The sequence below is a fragment of the Macrobrachium nipponense genome, chromosome 13 (genome assembly GCF_015104395.2).
Source record: "Macrobrachium nipponense isolate FS-2020 chromosome 13, ASM1510439v2, whole genome shotgun sequence".
Classification (NCBI taxonomy): domain Eukaryota; kingdom Metazoa; phylum Arthropoda; class Malacostraca; order Decapoda; family Palaemonidae; genus Macrobrachium; species Macrobrachium nipponense.
The window spans coordinates 34011264-34036220 of NC_087206.1; the positions used below are offsets into that span (position 1 = coordinate 34011264).

Below are 24957 nucleotides of genomic sequence, written 5' to 3' on the forward strand. Positions count from 1 at the left end.
GGTGATAACATTTCATTCACAGGTTTTTCTGTGGACTGTATATACCCATTATTCACATAAAATTCCCCTATTTAAGGTATTTTTCACCGAGAAATATGCACAAATTATTGTATTTTCATATAATTTTCATGACTAAATGCACTTTTTGTGGTAAAACTATTAAAAAACTTTGGTATAGGCATTTTTAGAGGGTTTTGAGTTTTGACTATCAAAATAGGCAGTTCTAAGCATTTTTAGGTTGTTTTAAGTACTCACGGATTTTAGCTATTCTTTGGGGGTCTGGTACCCATCCCCCGTGAATACTGTATTCATATTTCCAGTATGTGATAATGGAAACTGTTTAGAGTAGTTCAGTCATTGAGTGATAATTGTGGAGAAACAAATCCACAGTTATGCATATGTAGGTACATATATTTAAAGATAAATCTGTACAGAAAGCTTTTGGGAAGCTGTTCGATTCCTCTTTTCAATCCTGAGATTGAAAAGGGGAGTCGAACAGTTTTCCAAAAGTTTTTTTTATTCAGATTTATCTTTTAAATATATGTACATACAATATACATAACTGTGGATTTCTTTCTGCATTTCAAGACTCATGTTACTATGAGTATTTTTAATGATAATTATGTACAATAATTATTGTACAGTTATCATATTGTTGTTGTTGGTTGTTTGTGATTGGCTGTGAAACAAAAAAAAACAATGGTTTCCCTTTTAGGTTATGTAAGAAATACATGATACAATATACAGAGTAAGCTTTGTTATTTCGTTTATTTTGAATTTCTAAGGATACTGTAGGTAAAACAGCATTTGTAATAACATCATCTTTTCATAACCAATATTAGTTGAGATGAACTATATAATCATAGTATATGTTTCTTTAGTAGCAAAGGTTGCTAATTGTGGAAATAAATAGAAACGATGAAATGTTTAGTGTAGGTGAAAAAATAAATTAGTATATTCAGGATGACTTGTTCATTTAGAATGGATAAGACAATGACAGGTTGGTGAAAAAGGAGTATAGTAAGGTAGAAGGAGGAAAGAAAGTACTGAATAGACAGCACAAAAGAGATAAAAAAGGAAGGCCTGGTAATATATGGCAAGAACAAGAATGCATGGAAAACAGTTGTGAATGCTAGTGTGTGTAGTTCAAAGCCTGCAGATGTGCTCTGTGTGAAAACTTAACATCTTAGCAAAAGAAGATTGTATAAAACCAAGGGAACATGTGGTACTACAGCATAACTAATCTGAAGACCCAAAAACCTTCAGAAAATCTAATACTATGCAGTACCTCTGTTTGTATGCTGTATCATACATTCAGTTGTATTTAACTGTGTAACAACTTTAATAAGTGTTACAATCCTGCTCATATATCAATGAGGACATACTTGGAAGGTAGGTCAGATAAGTTAGATTTCTAGATCAAAGATCAGATATTGCTTGCTCTAAAATGAGACAGCTCACTGGTTACCTTTCTTCACCTGCCAAACTTTGGAATAATGATGGTCATCATTAGTCTACTTAATGACCAATCACTCTTACTGAAAAAATGTTCAAGCTTGGTAAATGTTATGTTGCCGTTTCTTAACAGTAACTCGCATTATTAAAATATCATCACAGTATTATGTGTTCTAACAACATACAGTAATACTTCAATCTTACTCGATTTGAGTTGCGTGAATTCACAATAGTAGAATCAACTTTTCATTGGAACCTAAGTAATTATCATATGCAAGTTTTTCAGGCATGCGAACGCAAACGTAACTTTTTTGAATCCTCGAGAAACCCTGCTTTCAAGCTTGTATGTGTAAATTGAATAACATTAAATAACAAAAATAATAATTCTCTCTCTCTCTCTCTCTCTCTCTCTCTCTCTCTCTCTCTCTCTCTCTCTCTCTCTCTCTCTCTCTCTCACACTGAGATGAGAGAATTTGTATGGTACAAGTATGTTTATTAATATTTTCAAATAATATTAAGATTAAATAATAGTACTAATAATATAACTGTAATTAAAAAATTTGTAAGTGATAGTATTTCAAAGAAATAAAATAACCTTTCCATTTCACTCTTAAGTCAGCCCAACTACACTTTCTCTCTCCCTCTTACTGAGATGAGAGAATTTTTATGCTACATATTTATGTTATTAATATTTTCAAATATTAATAATAATAATAATAATAATAATAAGATGATAATAATAATAATAATGATAATAATATTGTTGAATAAAATAGCAGAATTCAGCAAATTAATCTTCTATATTATCTTTTCTAATTTTCTTATTACTCGCTTTTCTGGCTCAGCGATACTTCACAATAATTGGCCAATATTCATATTGGGATAATGCTGAAAGTGGTGTTTTATTTAGAACAGGATTTATTAAAACTGGTATTATCAGTATACGTATACTGGTATTATCAGAATACTGGTGTATGGAAAGGTGTTCCTCTGGTCCAGGTCAAGGAGGGGTCATCGTTGGTGACAGTATTCTGATAATACCAGTATACTGATAATAACAGTTTTAATAAATCCTGTTCTAAATAAAATACCACTTTCAGCATTATCCCAATATGAATATTGGACAATTATTGCGAAGTATCGCTGAGCCAGAAAAGCGAGTAATAAGAAAATTAGAAAAGATAATATATAAGATTAATTTGCTGAATTCTGCCATTTTATTCAACAATATTAGTATCATTATTATTTTTTTTTTTTGCTCTATCACAGTCCTCCAATTCGACTGGGTGGTATTTATAGTGTGGGGTTCCGGGTTGCAATCCTAGCCTCCTTAGGAGTCCATCACTTTTCTTACTATGTGTGCCGTTTCTAGGATCACACACTTCTGCATGAGGCCTGTAGCTTCTTCAGCCTCTAGTTTTTCTAGATTCATTTTCAGGGATCTTGGGATCGTGCCTAGTGCTCCTATGATTATGGGTACGATTTCCACTGGCATATCCCATATCCTTTTCTTATTTCTATTTTCAGATCTTGATACTTATCCATTTTTTCCCTCTCTTCTCTTCACTCTGGTGTCCCATGGTATTGCGACATCAATGAGTGATACTTTCTTCTTGACTTTGTCAATCAACGTCACATCTGGTCTGTTTGCACGTATCACCCTATCCGTCCTGATACCATAGTCCCAGAGGATCTTTACCTGATCGTTTTATATCACTCCCTCAGGTTGGTGCTCGTACCACTTATTACTGCAAGGTAGCTGATGTTTCTTGCACAGGCTCCAGTGGAGGGCTTTTGCCACTGAATCATGCCTCTTTTTGTACTGGTTCTGTGCAAGTGCCGGGCATTCGCTTGCTCTGTGGTTTTTGGTTTCATTTTTCGTATTGCACTTCCTACATATGGGAGAGATGTTATTTCCATCTATCGTATTTTGAACATATCTGGTTCTTAGGGCCTGATCTTGTGCCGCTGTTATCATTCCTTCAGTTTCCTTCTTTAGCTCTCCCCTCTGTAGCCATTGCCATGTGTCATCGCTGGCTAGTTCTTTAGTCTGTCTCATGTATTGTCCGTGCATTGGTTTGTTGTGCCAGTCCTCTGTTCTGTCTGTCATTCTCCTGTCTCTGTATATTTCTGGGTCTTCGTCTACTTTTATTAGTCCTTCTTCCCATGCACTCTTTAGCCACTCGTCTTCACTGGTTTTCAGATATTGCCCCAGTGCTCTGTTTTCGATGTTGACGCAGTCCTCTATACTTAGTAGTCCTCTCCCTCCTTCCTTTCGTGTTATGTATAGTCTGTCCGTATTTGCTCTTGGGTGTAGTGCTTTGTGTATTGTCATATGTTTCCTGGTTTTCTGATCTATGCTGCGGAGTTCTGCCTTCGTCCATTCCACTATTCCTGCGGTGTATCTGATTACTGGCACTGCCCATGTGTTTATGGCTTTGATCATATTTCCGGCGTTGAGTTTTGACTTGAGTATCGCCTTGAGTCTCTGCATATATTCTTTCCTGATCGTGTCCTTCATCTCTTGGTGTTTTATATCCCCTCCTTCCATTATTCCCAGGTATTTGTATCCTGTCTCATCTATGTGTTTGATGTTGCTCCCATCTGGTAGCTTTATCCCTTCAGTTCTCGTTACTTTACCTTTTGTATGTTGACTAAGGCACATTTTTCTATTCCAAACTCCATCCTGATGTCCCCAGATACAATCCTTACAGTCTGGATTAGGGTATCTATTTCCTTGATGTTCTTACCATACAGCTTGATGTCGTCCATGAACATCAGATGGTTGATTCTGTTGCCTCTTTTCTTGAGTTGGTACCCGGCATCCATCTTCTGTAGTACTTTTGTCATGGGAATTATTATTATTATTATCATTATTAAATTATTATTAATTATTATATTTATTTTTATTATTAATTATTTTTAATTAATTATTATTAGTAATTACATTCTTATTATTATTAGATTTATTATTATTATTATTATTATTATTATTATTTATTTTATTATTATTATTTGAAAATATTAATAACATAAACATGTAGCATAAAAATTCTCTCATCTCAGTAAGAGGGAGAGAGAAAGTGTAGTTGGGCTGACTTAAGAGTGAAATGGAAAGGTTATTTTAAATAGAATTATGTACATCTGTTTTATAAAGTTACTTAAAATAAAGACAAAAGGTTTAAACACTTGAGTATTTGCTGCAGATTCACTGTGATCAGTCACTTGTCTTCAACTTATTGACTTTTATTGTATCTTCTATATCTAGAAACACTGTCTATAATGAAGTTGTAGTTGTGATTTTACTCCTGAGCTGTGACAAATTTTAGAATGTATATAGGTGCTTCTTCTATTCTCGAGCTGTTCCAACTAATGACACTAATGTTGTGGGAATGTGGGAGTAAGTCAGCTGGTGTGGATGTAAAATTAGTGAAGTGAGTCATAACTGGGAAGACTCATATATCTGCCACCTTTAAAATTTGGTAGTTAATCCTGTGCGTTGGTCTTGAGTTATATTGACTTTTTCCTGAGTTTATTCTTACATTTGATGCTCCCTTGGTCCATCCAGAATTTCAAGTCAAGCGTCTGGTTGGTGCCCCTCATTATTAACATTATTAAATTCCCATTGGAACACCTGGTTTCAGTTTTGCATAAGAAACTTGCCAAATAATTACATAGCAAAACATTTCTACCTACGGCAGTCTAAAAATTCAAACTTCATTGTAGCGCTGGTATCTGCTTTGGTGTAGGTAACCAGCTCCATCCACTTTCTGGGTACCGCCAAAAAGAACTTGGCAGAGAGCTTCAATTTGTTTGCTGCTGGCTCATGACCACCATTGGTGGTTTTGGTGAAGTAATACTCTGATTTTGTTGTAGCCTTTAAAGCTTTGATTTTGTTAGCTTTGGATAGCTGTAATATTACCTTTTTAAAATGTCTGACTCTAGCTCTTTGAGTATAAGGTTTTGCACACAGGTTGTAAAACTAGTTTCTTGCTATGATTCTTACACTAAGTGTGTCAAGTATAGCGGCCAGGACTGCCATAAGGGTAACACTTGTCTAGAATGTCAGGACTGGGATGAGAAAAAGTGGAAGGTATGTATTTAGTTCCCATTAAAAAGGAAAGTGGCTGTAAGACAGGAAAAGGAAAGTGGCTGTTAGAGCCAAAGGTAAGATTAATTTAGAGCCTAGTCAAGGAACAAGCATTGTAGAACCTAGTGCTGTTTCTTCTTACATCCCTGCTTCTCCTATCTTTAGTCCTCTTACACCTTTGCAATTAGTGTCATGCCCATTGTTAGTGTTGAGAAGGTGGCCCCTGTCTCACTCCCCCACAACGGGGGGAGAAGACATACTGGAGGTCCAAGGGAGGTCGGTAGGGTTTGCCCATGGGTAGTCGCGCCCTCCATGAAGCCTGTTGCCTGTTCCCAGGCTTCAATAGAGCGCCATTGGAAAGGAGTCTCTTCAAGTGCACATCATCTGTCATTGGATTCAGAAGACGACATTCCAAGCAATAACACTAATCTTGCAGCCAGGTCTCTTTATGCCCACTCAAGAGGCATTGCTGGTGTGGACAGCTCCCCGCTTCCAACCAAAAGGCCTAAGGAGACTAGTATTAGTCTTCAACCCTCTTGCAGTTTTGCTGTTCTGCCTTCTACTTCATTGACTTGTCCACCTCATTCATTTTGCGACAGCATGGAACCTGTTTCTTATCCAGATTGTCAACTTTTGGACCCCAAGCTCCAGGAAGCCTTGCTCAGGAGCCAGTCTGCCTTGCCTCCCCAAAGTTTGGCTCCTGCTCACCCATTCCAGGCTCCAGCTAATGACGACTGGATTTATGCCTTCGAACTCCAGGTGCCAGCCTCTGTTCCTCTTCAACCACATTCTTCAGTGTAAGAAGACTTTTCTTGCCCCCTTTGGTGAACTTATGAAATTTTTAAATAAGACTACAGTTATCACCAAGGCTAAAGATACTTCATTTTCTCTTGTTTCATCTGAGGAGGAGGATTTTGGTCAGGATGCTGCTCCTACTTCAGCTTACTCTGCTTTGATGAGGTACTTCCTTGACAATTTAACAGATTTCTTTGTTTCTGCGGACCTAGCCTCTCCTGCGTTTACTTTTTTTATGAGGAAACCTTTGTAGATTGTACTTCTCTTCTGAAATTGGTACTTTCATCTTATGTTGAGAAGGTTCTTCGGGAAATGGACAACTATTTGGCCTGTAGGAGAGAACTAGGCAAAGACACCTTTGCTTTTCCTCTTTGTAAGCTAGTCAAAAGGAGTTACAGTTTCTATGGCATCGGGGAGGCCTCCTCTCTCGGAGTTTCTGCCTCCTCCCAAGGGGATTTCTCCAGCCTAGTTGGTGCGAGTCATCCGGCTGCCTTCTCCACCACTAAGGTCATGTTATCCTCTTCCGAGTTCAACCAGACTTTGCAGCTGACTGGCTAGTAGTGGTTTCCTGTGCCGACAAGGCTGTTAGGGATGGTTCCACTGAACTTTCCTCCCTCTTTTCTTTATGCATTTTAAAGTAAAGAGAGCTTCGATGCACATACACTTCGAAACAGGTTTCCTTGACCTAGAAGTCGTCTCTCCTGTTCACCTCCTTGGATAAATCCCACCTGTTTCCTCAGGATACTATTAAAGAAGTCTTGTAGGCTTTACAGAAAAAGGCCACCAATGACCTCCTACCCTAGTCCACCAAGAAACCTAAGTTCTCTCCTGCTGCTCCTGTGAGATCCTTCTCCCCCTCCCCTCCAACCTCAGCCCTTTCATGAAGGGAGACAAAGACCTCTAAGCCAGGACTTGAACGAATCTGCACCCGGCCTTGAGACCATCTAAGAGAGAGTCTTTTAAACAAGCAACGAGGAACTGAGAACTTTGTCCTTCATGCTACAGTAGGACCCAGACTGAGCCTCTTTTGGGAGGAATGGAGCCATAGAGATGATGTCTTACCGACTTGAAGTGGAGGCTCGTGAGGTCCTGGTTGTTGTTACCTCTCTTGCCTTCAGGCATCATATGTCCTTGTCGGATATCCTCCAGTCAAACTTTTGTACATGCAAGTCTGTTTTTGCTGCACACTATCTCAAGGACATGGAGATTATGTATGAAAGTTGCAGTGCATTAGGGCCTTTATCTGTGGCTGGCATGGTGTTGGGAAAGGAAGCTTAGGGTGTCTTCTGCTCCTCTACTGTTCCTCACCCTGTAATTGGTGTTGGGTTTTATATAGGAAGCCAGGAGGGGTATATGGTACCTGGAGTACCCACCAGTTTTTAGTGGTTGGGTGGTGGTGTTTTTACAGTGTGGGTAACTGCATTGTGGTTTTTTTTATTTGGCCTCTGCCCAGGCCAAGGGCAGTTCATTTTTACTTTGCTATCCATGGGTGTACTTCTTCCCTCGTTGCAAAGTTTTCACTTATGTAGGGGTGACTCTGGGCTATGCAGCCATGCCCACTACAAATTAAGAGAAGCATCAACCAGAAGGCAGTATTTTTCTGCTGTTGCTCCCTTGCCAGGTAAGGAAACAAAAATCATTGTCGCATTCAATGTTTTGGAGTAGAGTGTGTCCGTAGGTCCCACCTCCCCTCAATGTGAAATCAGCTATGTAATTACTTGGTAAGTTTCTTATATAAAAATGAAATTTTGTATTTACTTACCATGTAGTGATTACTTGATCACAGCCCTCCCTCTTCTCCTCCCTTGGACATAGAGGGCGCACACGAAATGAAGCTCTGCCTAGTTTGTTCCTCCTGGTACCCAGAAAGTGGGCAGGGCTGGTTACCTACACCAAAACAGATACTAGCGCTACCACAAAGTTTGAATTTCTAGACTGCCTTATGTAGAAAATTTTAGCTATGTAATTACTTTGTAAGTTTATAAAAAACTTTATTTTATTATAAAAATTCATTTTTGGATGGAAAAGTTTTGCATAGTTATATCCCGCTTTTGGTTTTCTTAATATTTCTTCATTTGTTAGTTTCCACCATATTTGCATTGTGAATTGTGGACAATGTTACTTGTATTTGTCTTTCCATGTCATATTTATATATAATGTAAATATTAGGTCTTTATAATTATTTCTTGGTTTCTTTGTCATTCATCTTGATTGTAGAGGCTGATGAAATAACAAAAATAAGAATTTCAGCAGCACTTGGGGGTTTTGACTACTGGAGCCCTACCATAAAAGTAAACAAGAGACACTTCCATCTATTGAGAAAAATGCACTTTAAATGCATGTTTATGGGAAGAGAATAGAGAAAGGAAATGAATCAAAGAATGATCAAAATTGGGATACTGAAAACAAGCATGTAGGGATATTTTAGAGTACGTACTAATGAATAAGTATTCCAGTGATTGTGAAAAACAGTGCATGGTCATAGTTCACAAGATTCTTGGTGTAGCAAGGGAAGGTGAGGCCATAATCTTAAACAGGAAGACATATTTGGTATGTGTGTTGTGTTAAAAATTCTGAACTTCAGTATATTTAAAGAGTAAGTTTTGCATCATATATTATTAACTTTTACTGTACTAAATAGTCTGCTTAATGTAAGAGTTTTCCTTTGGCATTTATAAATAAGTTGCTTTGTTATAGATGTATTTAGGTTGTTGTGAAGCCAAAAATGCCCTGGGTTTAGAAAGTACATACCTAGCTTTTGTACTCTTTAATTAATGAGTTTATGTAATTGATTGCCATGCAACTATTATTTTTCTTCTCTTATATTGCTTATTTTATTTAAGATTTATATAATTGTAGGCATGATAATGTGTTACTTTTGAGCATTTATATCCTTTGAGCTAGAAAACAGTAGTGTGAAATTTTGGTTTAGCTCATTTTTTTTCTTTTATTCTTTTATTTCTTTTCTTTTGTATTGTAGAATAAAGCACGTAGAAAGAAGCTCTGCATCATTATTATTGGTACGATTATCTTGAGCGTTGTCATTGGGCTGATTATCTGGAGTGCTAAGGATTAATTAGGTAAGCAAAAAGAATTTTTTTTTTAAAAGATGTTTGTTTGAGTGATGTAAAAATACCATTACAGGCAGTCCCTGGTTAACAGCCGGGGTTCCATTCTTGGCCAAGCGACTGTAACCAAAAATTATCATTAACCAGAACATCCCAATCATTATGGTAATAAATGGCATTTAGCCAAGTGTTGTAACACCAATACACCATGCCGCCGGTAAGCAGGGACTGCCTGTACTGATATCTGTTTGCTGCTTGTACTGGTATCTGTTTGCTACCCAACATTTTATCATTATAGTTATATTTGTGCCTCACCTTATTGTTCAATACGTATTTGTATTTCTTATTAGTTATTACGTCTTAGTATTCCTTTTGATATCACTCCTGGGATGCCATTGTACAAGAGGTAGGTATATCTATTGAATTGCCTTTACATGAAAGGTAACAACATTGATGATGCTTACTTTCCGGTACGTATTTTATAATATGTTTGTTAATAGATTTAAATGGGTTGGAGTTGTAAAGTGTGCCTTGTAAAAGAGGTATCTTAAACAGCTTTCATAGAGAAGAATTTGAGATACCTGTATATGAAAACATGGTCACCACAGTTTTTTAACCAATACAAGATCACTTTGTTAGAAGTAGCCATAGTGTTCTGAAACAGTTCTGTCAAAATTTAAGACGGCAGCTTCTCCTTCTTTATGAATGGAGAGAGTTTTATTTCTTGAACATAAAACATTCCCTTCCTTGATGTGTTGGTCACTTGAGAAGGAAAGAGGTATATTTCCACTAGCCTCACAAAGCCTGCAAATGGGGCTTAATCCTTAATAAATATAGTGAATACCTTAAAACAAAATTGCACAGCAATGCAAGGAAAGTAAAATAAGACATTGTACCTGATTTGGAATATCTCTGGCCACCCAGAACCACCTTAAAAGGCACAATGATATCCCACTATAAATATCTTGTTATTGTGTTTTTTTATTATGTATTGTTATTTGAAATGAGCGACACAGTCATTTGTGTTATAGAAATAAATTTCTGCCTTCAGGATCAAACCAGTGATAGTTCTCAAATGATAGCAAGGGTGCTACCAGCTGATTTACAGTCACAAAAAGTTGGAACCAAAGTACAGTGTAACCTCGACATACGAAAGTCCCTACTTACGAAAAATCCAAGTTACGAAAGCAAAGACGAAGATTTTTTTGCTTTGGTATACGAAAATAATTCAGGTTGCGAAAGGTTAGAGTCCGAGATTCTCCCAGACCACCAAGAACAATTTTAAAACTCTCGCGCCGCCAACTGAGTAGACTCGCCACCATCCTCCCGCTCTCCCATTGGTTCCTGATGGTAGTCACCGCCGTAAGATCCTGCTCTCCTATTTGTCAGCATCTGTCACATCACGCCTCTATGTAAAGGCATTCCTTGACCATATTTTGTGGCAGCGTTATCATAAACACTGGAATTCGTTCGTTTGCATATATTTAGTTTGTTAACGTAAATTCATGTTAGTGATTTCATTTTTTTTTTTACTGTAAGTTACTTTACCGTGTTGTGTGTGAACTTAATTACTTACGTTATTAGCCATGGTTCCCAAGAATGTTGCTGAAGTTCACAGAGAGAAGAGGATGCTTTCTATGGAGAACGAAGGTGGAGATAATCAAGAAGTGTTAATGTTTTCTGCCATTTGTTAATGTGTTTCATAAAAATTAGTGTTAATGTTTTCTGCCATTTTTTAATGTGTTTTTGTAAAGTTAAGTGTTCATGTTTTCTGCCATTTGTCCTCCTCCTCTGTCGCCACTTTCGGAGATCGCCTCACTCGAAAGGTAAGGTTCCACATTTTACTACATGTACGTACATATAGTATTTCTTGTACCATGTACACAAATACACTTTATTTACAGGTACGTACTACAATAAAGGTTATGTTAGGTATTGAATGGTCCAAATTGTTGTATTTCATTGTTTATTGGTCAATTTAACTTTATTATAAAATTTACTGTGGTGTTTTTGTAGGGCTTGGAACGAATGAAAAAATCAGGTTACGAAGGCTGCTTCGGAACAGATTAATTTCATATCCTGAGGCACTACTGTACAGTACAGTACTGTACTTAAAGTGTACCTAAGGCTTTACCTGGTCAGTGCCCGCCATGCATGTAAGTGATTTTTATTCAGATTTTTAACCCACCAGCAACTCAGTAGCATTTCACTCGAATTATTCCTTCTGAGTATGATGGAAATTGAGTGAAATTTACAATTATGCAAGTTAAGCAGCCTGCCCAGGTAAAACTTCAGGTTGTGTCAGTACAGAACTTTTGTTCCAGTTCCTCTTACGACCTATGTGAATTAGTTGGTAACACCCTTGACCTTTCATTGAACCTTGGATTTAACCTCAATCCCTAGTTGAAGAAACAGAATGCTGCTAGCCTAGGGGCTTTGATAAGGAAAGTAGCCTCTTGCAGAAAAAAATGAGAAGTAAAAAATAAAAAATTTTAGAGAAATAGCACGACGAAACAAGTATAAGATAAAACTGTTAGGATTGCAAAATGAGAATCATATAATTCTGCTCAATGAAAATGCACTTGTATTTCATTTGAACCTTTAAAGTTCCAGTGATCTAATACAAGAGTAATTTCGTCATTGCGGGAACAAAAGTTCTAGAAAACTGTGGGTACTGAACTTAACAAAAAAGTCAAGACTGTTAACATTGACTTCATGTCTACTGTTATGTACATGGTGGATCATTTGGTCTTGAAAGATCTGAACAGGGGATGAACAGAATTATGATAAATTTATAAAGCAGTTCCCATTAAACTAAATAAAGTCAAGATTTGTATCCAGAATTTAAGATGTGAAGTAGCTAATGAAAACCAAATGGGAACAATATTCAGAATAAGCGAGATTACCTATGGTATTTTTGGTCTTATGATAGCTTTTGCCCCTGGCAGAAACAGAAATTTGACCTAGGATCTCGACATCTTGAATGTGCCACTGACTTTGATACTGCTTGATGTACCAACCTGTCTTTCGTATCTGTTGCCAGTCGATAGCATCTTCCAATTCAGTCCTCAGAAACAGGAACTGAGACTCCAGCAGATCCCCATTTCTGAGAGACGACAAAAACTCGAAGTACACCGAATTTGGCACCTTGGACAGTGCTGTTTCTCCTGGCCAGGAGGTGATTGGCCCACAGGTTGGAGCTAATATGTGTCAGAAAAGAAATGGCTTTAGCTCTGGATGGCAAGTCTATTGAGAGAGGAAGGACTCACTAAACCTCCCTCAGTCCTATCTGAAGCAATCTTGGGTATCGCAGTGGACCACAAGCCCAGCCAGAAGACCGCCTGGAAGATCAAAGCTGCAGTAGTCTCCATAGCCAAGAACACTTGAGATGAAAAGGCAGGGCCTTGAGGTGACGTAGCATCAGTTGAACTGTACTAGTGGAATAGTGCTTCCTATGCCGCACAAGAAGAGGGGGAAGAAGCTTAGATGACCTACTAGAACACAGAGATCCATCTCAAGTCCGACACCAAAGCGTTCATGCATTGTAGGATGGACTGAGCGTGACTCCAACACAGGTAATCAATGACATGAAGAAGACGGTTTGGCAGTATCCTCCTCCTCCCATAAAACTGCTACAGAAGCTTCCCCAGGAAGCACAACATTCTTGACAACATTGGTTGGCATTGGTTGGCATGTAAGGTCTAAAACCATAAGATACCGAGACTCAAGGCTCTCAGAACTCATCTCGCAGCGACACTTGTACACGATCCTGACTTGAACAATGTACTGGTCCGTGAGAAGTACCCCATACATGATCACGTACATGCAAGTCCGGTGAAACACGTACATGGTCGCGAGAGGAAGCACATACATGATCACATGATGATTCGAATATACAACCTTGAAAAGTCAACCAGGCTCGATTCCAAGATGAGGAACATCGCTGACGAGGGCTAACTGAAGGAGGTGGACTTCTAAGGCTAAGGTCTCTTCCAGGAGAACAAGAAGTATGTCCACAGACCAATGAAGCCTCACGTCTTCGACCCTCAGCCTCAGTCTTGCCGATCGCAGAATCCTTAGACGATGCCAGAGCAACCTTCACATCTGCCACCTTCGACCTTTTAATTAGCACTTTATCATCCTTGCGCCGATGAACTTGTACAGGAACAGACAAGGGGGGTTACCCCCTGCCCTCGCCAACATGTACTTACAATGATAAATCACATTCACGAATGGAAGATGTTGCCTCACACTTAATGCTCCCCACACTCACACTGTCACAAACGTACGTGAGAGGGAGAAACACAGCCGTGAAGGGAGGATGAAGATACATAACTCTCATGACATACAGGTGATACACAGGTATGTATTGCAGAGGAGGATGCCTTCTTCCTGCTGTCTCCACTGCCAACCTCATGAAAGTGAATGTGTAAAGATGAAACACGACCTTGTGGCACATGAAGAGAAACACTTCTCTCATTAGCATGGACACGAAAGTGTGTGGGAGAGACACGATCATGCAGGGAAGAAGGCGATGCACTCCTTTCACTTGAAGATGATGTCACCACAGAGTCCTTTATCCTCCAACGTCTGACACGACGGGGAAAGGGGGATGGCATAGGTATAGGAAAAGGAGAGAAACTGCTCTCTCTACGCAATCTCTTACTAGCTGGAGTAGGAGACGAGACCCTCCATTTCCGACTCCTCTTTGTAGACCCAGCAGAAAGTCTCTCTCGCAAAACAGAGTCCAGTATCTTGTAGACCGCTTGAACCAATGCCTCGGACAGTTCAGCGAGAGCAGGCGATGACGTCATGACGGGGAGAAGTGATGTCAATGCTGGGGGATGAACGGCCACCACATCTGACGTCATAGGCTGAAAGGACACTGTGCGTGACGTCACAGCACCTCTAAGACCAAAGCTGGTTGATGGCCTCAGTGGCAGAGCGATAAGATGCGACCCAGGGAGCATCGATGATGAATATGGGGCCCTGCAAGGTGGCTGCACGCGAGATCCAACTTAGAGGAGTCCAGGGGGAGGTGGGGGCTGGTATTGGGGGGTTGGTACGTGACTCTAAGAAATGCGACAGCAGTCCATCCAAGGAAGGTGAACCCCATAGCCCCAGCGACGCCCACACAGCCACCATCTTGGATGACTGAATCTGAAAACAAGGCATTAGATGGTGTAGCCTCTCCCGCTCGGTTATAAAGTGAGAACCCAAGGAAGAGGGGGCTACATTACACATAACATTATCCTGCCTGTGGAACTCTGATACTTCCATTGACGAATCAGTGGTAGAAAAGGAAGGAGACAGGGGCACATTTGCATTAGTCACAGGGAGAGCGATCGCTGGAGAGGGAGAAGCCAAATCATTCATTCAAGGAGAAGAAAAACCCTCCCAAGAAGGAAGAGTTGAAACTCTACGATGTTCCCTCCCTTTATAAAACGCTCTCCACTGTGACTTCGGCCAGGCACGACATTCCTGACAAGAATTAGTTATTTTACAGTAATTAGCATGGCACTTACTGCATGTCGTATGTGGGTCTGTTGCAACAGAAGCTAAAAACCCTGAGCAGGGAAATCCATGAATGCCCGGGCACATGCTTTGACGTGGCCGTGGAGACTCGGTAGAATCCATATCCAAAAATACACGCAAAAGCACTCTCTAAAAGAAAAGAAGAACAGGCACACATCAACCGGCTTGGAAGGAGAGCAGAGCGATAGCATCTTACTCTCCAAGGCGGTTAAGAATAGACTAAAGATGTGTCACGAGGTAGTGCACGGTCTCTGACCAGCTATCACCTCGTATGTGCAGAAGTTTCCAGATCTCACAGATTCCTTTCTTACAGTCTTTGATTGTTTTTAACCGGTTATCTGCTGATGCTTGAAAAGTATCCTATTGTTAAGACCTCAGGTTTGTTAGCTATGAAAAATACAAATTGATTAAAAAATTTGTCATTGCATTGTTCATAAATTTTGGAGGATAGGCTAACTTTGCAAAGAAATTTCTTGTATAAATCATATCTAAATCAAAATATTTAGGGTTAAATGTCCACAAAGCTCTTATAAGTATATACATTAATAATGAATGAAATATATGAATTGAAATGTCAAAATATCCCCCACAGAGACTGACAAGGACAGAGAAACAAAAAAGGCATGAACCCATAGTGACAATGAATGCTGGTATATCTTTTGGTTAAAATAAAAACATCTTTGTTGCCCTCAGTCATATGGAAGAGATACATGGATGACTTGTTAGAGTTGCTAGATACAGACTGAACAGAGACTAGAAGAATTTCCAGATGCACTCAGTGCCTATGAACTTTCCATAAAATTTATGAAAGACTGAAGACAAAACTCTTCTGCTCCTAAATGTTTATTTAAGAAAAATACCTTAACATTTCAAACTAAGGTGTACTGTTAGGGGAAAAAAATTTTCTTTCCAATACAATTGAGAAGTAAGTATTAGTGAGTTTATTTAAAAGAGTGGTTAAGAGTGTTTGTGGAACACAGAAACAAAACCATCATACACATTTTTCATAATAGAGTTACATAAAAAACTCCAGGGTGAAAATCATTATTTTTTTTTAATGTTCCAATATCACACCACCAGGAGTAACATAAGTAAGACGACCACAAAAAAAAGGAGAGAACTGTAGAAGAATGAGCAAGAAATTGGAGACCTTTCTAAACATATAAAAGCCTAAAGAACAAATGACAGAAATAATGCTTTATCAATCCTTTGTTGTGATGAGAATTGTAGAATGAGCTCTGATAACGGTAAGATAGTTTTTAAGAATAGTAATATAAAAGGCAGGGTCATGGAAGGGCCATTGCTCAACTAATGATGGTTGGGAATAATTACTTTTGTAGATAGAATCAATGCAGATTGTCTGAATGGAAACTAGCCTTTTTGAGTGTCATTTGAGAAGCCAATATGGATACTGTTACTTTTGACATTAATATTATAAAGGATTAGTTTATCCAGACATCTGAGCCTAATAAAGGCTCTTCTTGAGCTGGTTAGTTCCTTTTTGACCTGCAACATTTACATGGTAATGTAAGTCATTCCAGCGTAAAACATTTACAGTAATTTCAAATGTAAAAGAAACGGATGCCTGATTAAAAGATCTTCAAGGGGAGCCTCATGAGTAATCATCACTTAAATTTCATCTAACAAAGGGACCAGTAGCTCTTGAAAGCTGCAGCATTCTCTATTATAATAAATATATGTATTGTACCTCAATAATTTACACAAGAAGAGTCTTTGTTTCCAGGGTTCACCTTTGTTATTCACCTCTTTGGCACTTTTTGACCAAATCCACCATTAGGCTGTAAGGTATAATTACAGTGAATTGTGTATAGAACATTTTTTTTTTCAAATTTTGCAATTTGCCACTAGGTAAATTGGTACACATTCATCAGTTTTTAGGGACAAACTTTTATGCATCAATGTTATAGTCATTATTGCTTACTGAGTCATCATTTTTCAGGATAAATCAAGGCGAAAAATTATCCTCCTCACACTCACTTTTCTCATGATTGCTCTCATTGTTGGATTAATCATCTGGGCCAGCAACTGAAGGTTTTGTGGGAGATCCTCTACTTGAGAACTTTACGCTGAGACTATGCATTGGACCTGGCTGCGAACATCTCTTTAACATTGTGTTGCCAGAAATGAAGTGCAACTGTAAATATTGTGATGGGTTTGTCATTATTTCCTGATCTATACTATATTTTTGTTTCATTTAGTTTTATATATAACGATACCATAAATAGCTCTAAGAATTGTTGTCATTATGGGGTCAGTTTTGTATGCAAGAGATCTTAATTGTTGTTCATGTGAGAGATTTTTATGAGTGACTGAAGATTATCATTTGTGTCTGATTTAGAATATTGTCTTGGCTTTCATTCATTTAACATATAGGTAATTTATTTTTCTTTAATGAGACTGAAAGATAACAAAAGGGGTAAATTGTATATATGTTAATAATTTTACTTAATAAGGCAAAACTACTTTCATTGATGGAATTTTTTATATATTTTCCATTTGTTGTATGTATTGTACAGTGATACAATTTACATTGCTGTCCTTGGTCTGAACTTTGTGTCATTGTTTGATGTTGTGATGAATTGTTGAATGTACATTAGCGTGCAATTGCTATTTTAGCAAACACTATTAGGATTTTTGGATAAAATTACCAGATTCAAGATTTGTCTGGATGGTATCTCCTGATCCTTGATGTAGTGTACCTGGTCTCTCTCTCTCTCTCTCTCTCTCTCTCTCTCTCTCTCTCTCTCTCTCTCTCTCTCTCTCTCTCTTCATGTAAGTTGTAGATCTTGAGTGAATAAAATCAACTGACCCTGTGAAGGTTAATTCTATATTATTTTGGTAACTACAGCAAATTACTGATAATAATCATTCCTTATTATCTTCAGTTTGTAGTACTGTAAATTACTACAAGGTTTGTTACTTAGTGTAGAAGTGATGTACCTCAGAATTTATGTAGAATATACTTATATTATCTAGAATTTTTGTTTGATTAGTTGTGAGTGGGTCAGAACCTTCAGATTTTGTATTGGTTTTCAAATGATTTTTTATATCAATGAAAACTGATTAATACTTGAATATTAATGAAAACAGTGATTAACATCGTACGCTTACAAGTCTGTTAATATCTTGCTTACATAAGTGTCATTATCGGCCAAATAAAGGGAACATTACACTGCTCATCTTTAATTATTTCCTGTGTAAAGTGCTTCATAAAGTGTTATTAAATACTTGAATTTATTGAGAAACATAATTGCATCATTGTGGGAGAAAACAACTCATAAGATATTGTCCTAATTTCAGTTCCTCCTATAAGGTACTGTATCTTGTATTTTGGTGTTTCATAGCATTACTGAAATATATCAGGTGCATCAATTCTTTTATGAGTTTGTATACACCAAAACAATGTTTTAGTTTTCATATAGATTATTCTATGGCTTTATTTTTTCTTAGGAAGTGAAGACTGTATGTATTACAACTATGGTCATTATAATGTAAATTTTATGTTAAGCCATGTCATAGAATTGATTGCTGAACTTATCATTCAAATTATCCATCACCTACGCATACTTTTGCATTACATAATTTTTTGGTACATGTATGTGCTGCTAATTCCATGACATTTTGCAAAAATATAGCACTTTATAGATAGTTCTCAGTAGATGCATAATGCTGCAATAAAATCCTTTCTTGTCATTAAGTAGCATTGAGTGTTTACTTGTTGACATTGAATACATAGAGCCAGAAGTTTTGATTTTTCAATTATGCAGCATGTGCTTGTTAGCCTGTGTATGCATGCTTCCGTCCACCCATGTATGTCAGCATGAAGATTTAAAAATTGCTGTCTTTCTAAAAGTCTTGTCATATATCAGCAAAACTTTGAGAGCTATAGCACATGAATTGATGCAGTACATATAAGAGTGAGCCTGTCATGATTGATCAATGAAATGGACTGTATTTTAGAGTCATAATTGATCAAGTGTACCAAAAAAAAATTAGCAGTCCTAAATGGCCCTCCCAGTGCTGGGCTTTTTGGCTCAAATTCCATACATTTTTATTCATTCATTAAAAAAATTGGCTTTTGGCAAGAGTAAATAAAATCAATAGGCCATAGGTAGCAGTACCCCATGCATGTTTTTTGCCATAAGTTCATTAGTTTTCAGTTACAGTGATTTCAATTAATGCACAAGTATTCATCACTATACAGCCAACCAATAAACAATAAAACGGTGCTACAATATTAAATTTTCTGTACCCAAAGGCAATATCTGGTCGTCCTGTGACTGCTTACCTAGTCTCAGTTTTTTAAATTTTTTTTTTTACTGTATAATACGTATTGTATTTGGGTTGGCAGGCTAAAAATCTTTCTGTATACAGTATGCTGTAAAACACTATTCCTGCATTGTAAAGCATACAATCATTTAATAAGGGAAGTCTCCAGTGGGTCCTAACTTCTGAGTGAAATATGATCATGAGTGGCCAATACTTGATAAATGACATACTATTATTTTTTTCTTCATTAGTTTTACTGCTGCTATTACTGCATTTTTATTATCACTACCTTCTTGACATTTGTCCCTCTTAGAAAACTTCCAGTGGATATGTGTGCCTAAAATTGTCAGATCTCATGAGCATGTAAGTCGGTCTCTCTCTTTCTATTCTATTCATACATACTTTTGTACAAAGAGAGAGAGAGAGAGAGATATATGATATTTCATGAGGAGTAAAATTTTCATGTACCTAATAGGAAATTTACTTATTCTGCTTACGTATTTGATGCATAATGAATGTACCTGTAAAAGGAATATAAAAAAATATTTTACATTGCTAAATTGTCAGAAGAAAACCATGGAAACCCAACAAGAAAGGCAAGTCAGAATTAGAGGAATTGTCTGTTTCATATGCTTCAAGAGCTCTCGCTCTTAAAAATGTATAAATACCCATTCTTGCCTTGGTTTTCATTTTCAAATTGAGGAATAATTGACAAGAGACTTTCTCTCTCTCTCTCTCTCTCTCTCTCTCTGCAAAGTACATGCGCAATAGTTTTTCTTGATAATTATTAGATATTCCTTTTGTTTCAGTTCCTTTTCACTTCTCTTTCACTTCTTGGTTTTCTTTTCAATTTTTTTTTTTTTATGATACGTATTGACATATAAGTACAGTTGCTTATTTCTGCTCTGTGTTTGTGCGTGTGTGAAAGTGCATTAAGTAATTCCCTTTTGTTTTTAAGGTTGTCTGTTGTCTTCACTTCAGTTTGTTTGCATTTATTTTTCATTATGTAATTTCATTTTGCGCTCATGATTTTTGTTAGTATGTTTACATGGAAGTAATGTTACTTATTGCCAATGGTATGTACTAAGCTCTCTGGAGTTAGAGTTCTTTGAGGACCATAGTGATTGTGCAACTATTCTTTCTGATACTGTTCAATTTTTTAATGTAGAAACTTTTGTTTCCTTTTAAGTGTAATTCTGTGATTAATTATTTCTCTAAGTCTGTGTTGGGTGGTAGGAATACCTCTATAGTGAGAATTTTTTGCTGCGCTGTTTAAGAAAGTAATCCCTTTTAAACCTATGTTGTAATGGGGTTATCCGTCTAATTTCCTAACAATAAATTTTTGAGGAACTTAACCTAATTGTTTATTGATGGTTGCCTGTATGTGTGTTTATCAGCCCATTAAAGAATACAATAAACTGTCATAGTATTTTAGACAGTTCATAATTTCCTTATTTGCTTATAGTAGTACAGTACCACAATGCCTCCCTTCAAGTTCTCTCAATGCTGTAGTCTGAATAGCAAACTTTATACAGTATATATTAATGATTTTCATATTTTACCTTTGGACTTTTGCGTACATACTCAAATGTAAGGTCAGCATATACCTGTATTGTATTCAGTTGGCTGGTCAAAGAAAATGTGTTACTGTATTGTGAATCATCTGTCAAATTTTGACAAGTGATAATTAAACTAAATAGGCATCTGACACAAGACTTTTTAAATCATAACAACTACATTGTATTAAATATTTGCTCTTTACATAGAAACAAACAGTATCTTACAGTTTTTCATACTTAGTTCTTCTATCTCCTTACCTACAAGAATATTTGTATGTATTCATAAGTTTTAACTGTTCTTATTTTCAATTTTATATGCACAGTTGGTAGTTATATGAAAATGTGCCATGTATATATAATTCCACCCAAAGTTCATAGCTTACTATCCTAAAATGAACCTCACTTTTAAATGAAATTAACTGCATATTCACAGCTGAAAATGAAGGTAAATAGCATCTTTGATCATTTTTATTGTATAAAGGAAATACTTAATGTCATGGTAAAACAAATTAATTAGAGTGTAGAATGTTATGGCTAACTGAATATCACTTAATATTATGTTATGCCACTCCCTAAGGTGAAAGTATAGAGTAGAGCAAAGTTAAAGAAGTTAGACAGCTAGATGGGGCAAGCCTACTAGGAAAGGATAAAAAGAAAATTAGAAAGCACTGTAACTGGCAATCAAGGGTGTTGGTTGACTTTCATATTGGAGATTAATAGAGATTTACTGACTATATTTATGTGGGATAAGCTTATAGTATTGAGTAATTGTGTAGACCTCTAGTTGTGATCTTCTCTTAGGTTTTTTAATAGAAATCCCATATTATTTCATGTATTATTTAGTAGGGCTTAGGAAGAAGTCAGTTTACTTGCACTGGAGGCATCGACTTTCAAAGGTATTAATGTTTTGAGAGCCGTTATATAGTAAGTACTACTCGTAATATTATGATGAAAATGTTATTTTTGTAATGAGTGAAGGCAAAGCAAATTATTGATGAATGTTTTGAGTGATATGTAGGCTTATAAAGACAAACTGAGTAGGTGTGTTGCCCTATTCCTGTGCATTGGTTTAGCTCTCCTGCTGGGACATCATAGGAGAATAGAGAGAAATTTATTGTGATATGTATTTAGTATCTATTTGACATGACTGAACCGTAATGTAAGCCAGTTTTAATCTCATTAACTTGGTAGAATATATTTTTCAATATCAAGCAAATAATAATGGACATTACATGAAGTTCATCAGAACTATCCTGTAACACTGTTGTAACTCACTCCTCATCAAAATATAATGTTATTAATAAGTTTCTGGTTTATTTACATACTTTAATGTTGAGTATTCTTGAAAAGTCTACCTGAGATGTAGATATTTTGGGTGGAAATTATACAAAATTACATTTTCAAGACTGATAGGAACATGAAAAATCCTGTCCATTTATTTATTTAAGACATATCTTATCTATGGCAAGAAGAATTTGCAGACTGATTAAAACTTCATTACCTTCTCATATAACGAAAAATATACTCCATTACGCGCTAGGTTTAAGTCTAATTTCAAGTATTGATACTTAGTTTTTGTAGTTAATTTAAGGAGAAATTTTGTTCCAACTTGTATTTGGCTTTCCTTCATGTATAATATTTGTTCCTAATGATCTTGGAAACTATTTCACATCTGTCATACAGTCTGCAATATTTATATTAATGTCAACAAATGTATCAGTGTGTAATATCCCCTATCGTAGTTCTCAAATGCAAATGCTCTTATGTTATGTTGTGATCATTTTAGTGTTAAAGCTTTGAGTTTTAATGTTCGGACAGTATTCAGTGGTAAATTGCTTCCTGTTTGATTTATGTCACGAAAGGACGTCAGTTTGAATCGGTTAATATTGATGATCATTAATGTGCATTGTAAGCTTTGCCAGTAGTGACTGTATCAACTTAAATTGAGCTGTGGGACTTCTAAATAATGGAGGTTATGTTTCAGTTGTATAACAGGAAAATTTTAATGTCAGAATAGTTGTTTGGGATGTTAAGGATGAAATAGTGGGGTTGAATTTAGTAAAGAATTATTATTATTATTATTATTATTATTATTATTATTATTATTATTATTATTATTATTATTATTATTATTATTATTATTATTATTATTATTATTATTATTATTATTATTATTATTATAATAAAATATTAATGAAACCACCGAGTCACACTTCTAGGATATTAAAATTCATGTACGTAAATGGTTTATTCTGAAATGATAGGTAAAAATTGTGACTCAAGTAAAGTTTAAAACACTGGACAGCTAAGAGACCAAAAGGAACTGATAAAAGTAAAAGATAGAAAGCTCTGCAGGGGTGGCTAAAGTGACTGCAAAGAGCCTTTAGTCTTGTCTAAAGTTTGTTCTATAAAGCACTTCATAAGTGGTATCCCCCTTGAGGGAATTGTAGATAAAAAGAGTGAGTCAAGAACATGTACACCACTGACTGAAATGAAGCATGTCAGATGATTAAGAAAACATTGCTTTTTGTGGGTACTTTTGATGCAATGGATTTGTGTTTGATTGCAGTAATTTAAACATTAGCAGATTTTGTGGAAGCTTTAATCACGTAATCTTAGATGGTGACATGAGAATTAACCAAATAGATTAGGGATAGAACAACTGTTACTGTAACTGTTGGCAAGGTTACCCAAAACGTGAAAAAGTTACACTGCTTTGTTTCATTGTTTTAGTTGTGATGAAGCCAACATTTTTCATGTTATGGTGCATCTGGTAGGCTACATATATTGAAAATTTATGTTCTATAGTTCATTGCTTCAGATTTATGGTATCTATATGCTGTTAGGTCATATAGAACATAGCTTACAAACATTTTCTCTCTTCTTTTTTTGATGGAATTAAGTGAATAAATCATCCATTTAAAATAACGAGTTGCGTGATGCCGTTTTTTGGGGCATCATATAGTGTATAGAGTAAAATTTGGTAAGTGTATAAACATACAGCACTGTACATATTTAGATATGGAATTAATACATAAAGATTTGCTAACCAATGCTATTTAGCACATACAGCGGAAAAAACTATCAAGTCCTAATTCATTTATTTGTTAATTTTGTTAACAAATAAAATCTATGTGTTTAGTTGAAAATAGCATACTCAAAATTTTATGGCTTTATGTTTAGACAAAAAATTATTTCATTTTAGATGTGGGAAGTATTCCTCTTCAGATTTTTAAAGGAAAGGCAGTTTTTAAAAAGGCACAAAACATCTATGCTTTGAATCATCTTTTAACAGATTATCATATATACAGCAAACTAAAATTTAAATTTGGTTGATTATGTTGAAGTTTATTATTATTATTATTATTATTATTATTATTATTATTATTATTATTATTATTATTATTATTATTATTATTATTATTTCAATTTTACATATAAACTATGACATCATATTATTATTATTGCTCTAAAGTTGTTTAACCCAACAACTGGGTCATATTCGTAGTCTTCAGGGCTGGTCCAAAAGCTGTTCTGGAAGTGAACATCGAGGAAGAAAAAAAAGTTAAAGTTGGACAGCAAGGAGAGAAGTGATCAAAGGGAGCAGATGGAAAGTAAAAAGCAGAAAGCAAAGCAGCAGTGTCCTGCTCAATGTATGGTATCTACAGGCTGTATTCCCGTGTGGGGTTATCTGTGTTAGAGATTCTGAGTGAAAATTCTCTTCTTACACATAGGAAAACAGGGCACGTATAAAGTGATGTTTGTATTCTTTTACATTTGGATTTTAGCAAAAGACATCATGAAGGTATGGTGACACAAGTTAATTTTACAGATGTTTGCAATAATGGTGCACAAGTATATATGGGAATATTACAGAGTCATTTTGTGAAGGTGTTTTGGAATTTGCTTTTGACATTCCAGTACAAGTGGTTGTGCAGATTATGCTGATAGAACATGGTTTCTCTTCTATACAGTAATAGTAGATTATTTCTCTATTTATTTTGTATGTGACAGCTAGATTATTTTTGTCATATTGGCAGTTTTCCATATTTTCATGATAATCATTGCAAAATTACCTGGGATTAATGAACAGTAGGCCAAACAATTAATGTTTGTAAAAATAAGTACGGTACATGATGTTGACAAGCAGGAAATTTTTCAAGTC

At 36.2% G+C, this 24957-nt stretch overlaps 1 protein-coding gene across 4 annotated transcripts in view; it reads left to right on the top strand.

The window, feature by feature from the left end:
- The window catches only part of LOC135225731 (syntaxin-7-like), a 96198-nt gene extending 79121 nt beyond the window's left edge, over positions 1–17077 (top strand). For 3 of the 4 annotated variants that reach the window (XM_064265112.1, XM_064265114.1, XM_064265113.1), the window contains exons 8-9: positions 9321–9420; positions 16904–17077. In XM_064265112.1, the coding sequence (XP_064121182.1) occupies positions 9321–9416 (96 nt within the window). In that variant the 3' untranslated portion in view covers positions 9417–9420; positions 16904–17077. The remainder of the gene's footprint in view (positions 1–9320; positions 9421–16903) is intronic. The other variant, XM_064265115.1, reaches the window with a different exon arrangement.
- The last annotated feature ends 7880 nt before the right edge of the window (positions 17078–24957 follow it).